Raw genomic sequence first — 6,007 nt, 5'->3', positions numbered from 1 at the left:
TTACAACAATCGAATACTACATTTCATATTTCCAGATTCAACTGTATTTCTTTTCCAACGTACGGGGTGCAACCAGGAAAGAATTCCATTTCACCGTCGACGTGGTAACAATGAGTTGCACATTTTAAACACGTAAAAAGAATGATAACTATCCTCGTTACTTGCTAATCAAGCTGTAAGGGTAGAAATCAGAACGAATAGCAAAACCAGAAGCCTTCCGTTTCACTAGAATAATCTGTTTTCCTTTCACATCTATATAGAAACATAGAGGGACTGAGAAAGTGAAGGAGATTCATCACTGCCTTGACCTTTCGACTAGTCACGCGAATTTTTTCCCTTCCATTTTTGTGCAGTTTCCGTGCTCGAGACTCAGCTAGCAACTGCAATGGCCACAACATATCTGTTTCAGGATTAACTATCTCTTGTATCCTGACTTCAACTACTGCCAGGAAACTCCAGGTCCACTAGCCACGGCTCCAGCCTCAGCCAAAGAAACGGCCATGGCCAGCATCATCTGCTCCTCAAAACTCTCGGGAACGATAGTGCTGGGGGCATTTTGAAGATCACCCTCAATCTCACTCCCCGCTGGTGGTGCAGATGTACTTCCGACATCTTCTGTTGTGTCGGAACTTGCATAACTCGTCCGTGTTGTGTCAGCGTCCCATGCTCTGTCATCCTGCGTCAAAGGCATCCTGTGATTGATTGACATTTCAGAAGAGGTCACTGCAACTTGATAATTCTCAGGTTCTCTGTCCACCCTGTTGTAAAATCTGCTAGTGCCAGGAACCATACTATACCCCGACACGTTGCCACCAGGATTTGCAGAGGATTCTCCACTCGTTTGTTGTCGTTCTGCAAGGGCAGCTATTGCACAGGCAAGACCCCCGGATGGTGAAGATGAACCGGAAACTGAAGCCATGGCTTGTGAGCCAATGTTTTGTCTTGAGACAAATTGTTCAGGTGGAGCAGCATCAACATAAGATGAAGACTTTTGTCTCCCATTCTCCTGAAATTAAAATTTTTGTGCAAAAAAGAAGAGTTGGAAGGCCGGAAAATCAACAGATATATTTATTTGAAAACGAAAATGTGAAATAGAAAAGGTGTGATCCTGGTACACAGGAAGCATACAAGAGAAAATGCCCCAAAGAAACTAATATCGAACAAAGCCAACACTTCAATAATCTCCCAGTGCACTCCAGTTAGCAATTGTTGACTAAATGATAACCTTTATAACACCCATACATCAAATATTTAACGTGACACAACCTCTCCACACGCATGTTTGTGCCTTCTAGCATCTAAAGTGAAGGTATAAACTTCAAATACTACCAAACTTACTTGTAACTATCACAAATGAAAACAGCTATTGGTTGCATCATCAATGAAAGCAACACCAAAACATTTGAAATACTCTTGTGGTGGTGTGCGCACATCATGATATACTCATGTTCGAAGTATATACATATTTTTGAGATAACTGCTGTAAACAAGATTCCCATTGCTGGATAGAAATTGTTGTTCATTTTGTTATTTCACTTTTAAGAGTTTTACATCTAGGAATATAAATGTTTTCAGATTTTTTGAAACCAATGGCCAGGATGCAATCAACAAATTTTGGGAATAGCAACAATATTTTGTCCGTTGAACACTTTTCATCCGTATTAGAAATACTGTCATCTTATCTTTCCTAGTAACCGCTTGTCTAAAGTTCTAAACTCAAGATTAAAGTAGGATTATTAAATATAAAGATTAGATCAACTATTATCTACGTAGAGATATCTTTAACTCAAATAGTTTGATTAGAGGGAGCTTTAACACAAAATAGTTTAATTATGTCTGATACATATGTCAAAAGTACAAGCTCCAACGCTATACATATTGCAAACTGAGCATTTCAGCCTCAAGGATACGCAGTTCACAACTCTCTGTTCATCTAAGCATCCTTGCCTTCATGTCACTATCGAGTGTTAGTCGAATATATCACTACTTACACTCCAGTTATGAGTACTCAATGAAAATCACATTACCTTCGTAGAAGCACTTAAGCAACCACATACTAGATTTCAAAGTAAACTAAATAAGAAAAGAGAATCATAAAAAAGTATTTGGCTTCACTTTGAACAGTGTAACACATGGTTTTCATGCAGTTTGAAATGAAGTTTATTTCAAGCAGAAATAGTTACTTCAACAAATTTACAACTTTTACCTGAATAGAAAGCCAAATTGCTTCCATGACCATTAAATCCTCAAGATCCACGTCGAATTCATCCTCCCTAGCAATTTCAGGATTTAAAATAGATATTAGGATCATGGCTGGCAATCAAGTTGTGCCATATCATGTATCTCGTACAACAACTACTCTTAAGAGCCTTTTAATCTCAAAATTTTGGCATTTCTGATGTGAAAAACCAGATAACTCCCAGGCAGAAACTTTTTAATTTTTCACACACAATTGCACTACATAGGTACAGACATGGACAAAGATGCATACATGAAGGGTTTTGATTTGGAAAACTAGAGAACCTGTTCACTCGTACACAAACTGAGATCTAACTAGCTAAAGTTTCATGATGATATGGAAAGCTATTCCGATTCGGATAATTATGCTGCAGTAATTTCCTACTCTTTGTTTTCTTTCTTTTCTAAATGCAATCATATATTTTTCTAATCTACAAACTAGGACAAGATAACACGATAACACAAGGAAACAGATATCTCAAATATTTTGAACCCAATTTGTTCCATGGTTAAATACACAGGCCAGAAATAAAAAGATAAACTAAAGTAAATCAAAAATAAAAGTGTAAACCTGTACACTCTCGGAGATGGAGGCTGTCTAAACATTGAGACAGCACATGAATCTTGAGAAGAAACTATTTCCTCTCCTTCCGGAGAAGTGGAAGATGGAACTGCAAGAAAATTTTGTCATTACGTTAATAAATGAATGCCAGTACACTAGTACAATCCACAATCTTAAAGATAGCATACCAGTTACCGAGCTGTATTCATCTCCCATTCGTGCCATGCTTCTTCTTGGAGAGCTCGGTTGTCTTTTCTTCATTCTTTCTTCTTCATCCTGCAGTTCTTGCTGTCGCATCCTGATTTTTGCTTCTATGACTCTTTGTTCTTCCTACAGAGTTTTCAGAAATGTAAGTAATTTCCAAGTTCCATCTGCTAGATAAAATCGGTAGAACAAGAATCCACAATTCAAATAAAATCAGCTTTTATAACAGATCTATGCTTACAATCTGCTCCAGGCCCTTCTCTTCCTTTGTTTTCACACCACGGAACTCCACAGCATAATTGGTTGTTTTACAAAAAGGGCACCTAATTATGTTAAGTAAAACAAGCACAAAGAGCAGGAGGTAACAAATGAATAATGGTATAACATCAACAACAAAGGATACTGCGTAGGACGAGTTGAATTGGGAACTTTCATCTGCAGGAAACACTCTGCGGGGAAATGAAAACTAATCAATTCACATGCAAACAGCTGACATATCAAATGTAACAGTTTGCACGATTGTAACCTGTACAAATGCCTTTCATGCAACATCTTGATCTATTAAGACTTGGATAATACTGAAACAAGAAAGAAAAGGATGAAATAGGATAGTCAGAAGTCTTGCACAACACCAATAATTACGAATTAAAATTCAATTGACTACTTCATAAATTCAAATTATGTGGGTTCTTCCCATAATGGTGTCTAAGAAGAAATTAAGATAAAGCTTCCCATTTACCATGTATGAGAAATCTATCCAAAATATTCAACTTAATTATGTATGGTTCAGGTCAGGAAACAGAAAAGTAGAAGGGAAATTGGATTTTCAAGTAAACTTCAATTCAAAGAAAGCAAAAGACAGGGTACATAGAATACCAAGAAGAAAACGTATAAGAACAATAAAAAGGATTACAGTAGAAGTCATACCAGAAAGCAAATTGGACATTCTTCAAGATCGCAAGTGCCGTCTTCATCTCCAGGATAGCAAGGAGCAAGTTTGGACTCAAGTATGAGCTTCTTCAGTTTCTTATGATCCACATCTTTGTGGTGGTAAAGCCCCTGAGGCCTTGTGTATTTCTCATCAATCACCTGTCTACTTCTTCCAAGCTTATTACCCATTGAATATGGTTCTCTTCTTCTCACTTATTCTTCAATTTGTGAAAACAAATCAACGAGAGTAACAAGAATAACATACCAATTTCTCGAAGTTCCCAATTTCTATGAACTATGAAAACATATTGTTACATAGTCAACTTTACTTTGCAAATATTCAACGAGAAGCGAGAATTTGGTATTAACTATTGTATTCCAACACATTTGCAAACCAGAAAAATGCTTTCAATTGAACAGCCAACATTTGCAGCCAAAATAGGCCCTCAGAATCCTGCAGTTGATTAAGACAAAAGCAACAGCCTCATCATAAAGTCCTCCGCAAGAAAAAGAAAAGAAAAAGTTCATCCATAAACAAAAAAAATCCTGATGCATATTACTAACTTTACAGCAAAGAATTCAATTGACCTCACTTTGGTGCCAAAAAATATCGTGGTGATCATATTAAAATGAATACACAAAAGCACAAACTAAACATTGAACCTGAAGTCATCCCAATGCTTTTCTTTAACAACAATTAAGCAAAGAGTAGTGTAAACAATAACGTGCAAAACTCCAAATAATATTTTCCAATTTCACACTACAATAAAGCACATACACTTCACCAAGAACCCTAAGAAACCTAACAGTATCCCGAACCATGTCATCTTTACTAAAAACTGTACCTGCACTTCAACTGGCGGCAATTTCCTCTGTTTTACACTGCCAGAGTTATAAAATCGAAAAGCGGAAGCAAAAAAACTCGGAAACAAAGCCCTGAACTCCATTAGGAGAACAATGAAGGCTCAACAAACAAAGAAAATGAAGCACAAATCAACTGAAAACGCTGCACTCGGCGGAGCAACGTGAAGAACCCTAATTTAAACGGCGGCGACACTTCCCGAGTCGCAATTAGCAACAATCTGCTTCCGCAACACAACTCCGCAGCAGCAAATACACAACCAAAAGCAAAATCCGAACACAAAACCCCCAAAATTCACTCCAAAATTCAAAATTTCTACTTCCAAATTTCAAAAGAACATTAAGAACACAATAATTACGAATTAACAACCGTTTGGCCGGACGCAAAGTTGGCAATTAAGCTCAAAATCCGGAAGCAGTAACAATAAGCAATCGGAAACGGAACAACGAACCTTGGAATTGTTGAGAGCGGAGAAGAACACTTCCAGATTCTAGAGAGAACGGAGGAAGGGGATGAAGTCGGAAGAGTGATTTGTTGACGAGAAGAGGAACAGCGAACACGACTACAACTTTCTCTCGGACACAAAATTTCCTCTTTCGCTTTTCTTCTTTTTATTTATTTAAAAAATAATAATAATTTCAATGCTTTTTTTATTAATTTTTAACCTGGTTACTTTCGGTTTCGCCTAAGTGGTTGTTTTTTCTTCCGGACGGAAAGTTTTATACAAAAATATGAGAGAGAGAGAGAGAGAGGAGATAAGTCAAACAGGAGAATAAATTTTTTATATAAATAGTGAAAAATTGTATTTTGTAAGTTATTAATTTTTTAACATATATATTTAATCATTTATATAATAATACGTGATGCATCATTTATGTTACGATTATATTGAAAAATCTCATCAGAAGGAGGCAAGGGACGGTGGAGTAGTCGGCGAGGAAAGAATAAGTAGAAGGAAGGGTAAAGCAAGAGAAGCCCCAACGCTTCTGTTTCCCTCCACGCGCCTCGTTTCCCTCGTCCACCACACTCCCGCTTTTTTTTTCTAATTTATTTTCTGTTTTCGTTTTTTTTTTGTCTGATAATTTATTTTCTGCTTTGATTTTTGTGTCAAATGATTTTTTGTTTTTGGGGGTTGGTTTCCATCTGTCTAAAAAGGAAAATGATTGGATAAATTACAAAAAATTACCACAATTATTGGTATCACGGTACTT

The 6,007-nt window shown here is 36.9% G+C and overlaps 1 protein-coding gene across 1 annotated transcript; it reads right to left on the bottom strand.

Annotated features, from left to right (window-relative positions):
* LOC126586861 (E3 ubiquitin-protein ligase DA2L-like) lies at positions 1–5,415 on the bottom strand. Its single transcript, XM_050251828.1, has 9 exons — positions 5,248–5,415; positions 3,932–4,388; positions 3,531–3,582; positions 3,408–3,453; positions 3,246–3,327; positions 2,989–3,130; positions 2,810–2,909; positions 2,207–2,273; positions 1–1,006 (listed from the first exon to the last, which is right to left on the bottom strand). Exons 2-9 carry the CDS (start codon positions 4,121–4,123, stop codon positions 440–442), a joined length of 1,248 nt encoding a protein of 415 aa, XP_050107785.1. The 5' UTR covers positions 4,124–4,388; positions 5,248–5,415; the 3' UTR covers positions 1–439.
* Between the last annotated feature and the right edge of the window lie 592 nt (positions 5,416–6,007).

Source organism: Malus sylvestris, chromosome 10 (genome assembly GCF_916048215.2).
Source record: "Malus sylvestris chromosome 10, drMalSylv7.2, whole genome shotgun sequence".
Lineage (NCBI taxonomy): Eukaryota > Viridiplantae > Streptophyta > Magnoliopsida > Rosales > Rosaceae > Malus > Malus sylvestris.
Note: the sequence above shows the minus strand (reverse complement) of the source record. Positions and strands in the feature narration are given on the sequence as shown.

Bases quoted from the DNA above. Each gene is read 5' to 3' on its own strand.
- LOC126586861 (XM_050251828.1), bottom strand. From the start codon at position 4,123: ATGGGTAATAAGCTTGGAAGAAGTAGACAGGTGATTGATGAGAAATAC. The intron at 3,328-3,407 runs GTATCCTTTGTT...TAACATAATTAG, and splicing joins AATTCAACTCGTCCTACGCA to GTGCCCTTTTTGTAAAACAA. The intron at 1,007-2,206 runs GTAAAAGTTGTA...TTTTAATTTCAG, and splicing joins CAATTTGGCTTTCTATTCAG to GAGAATGGGAGACAAAAGTC.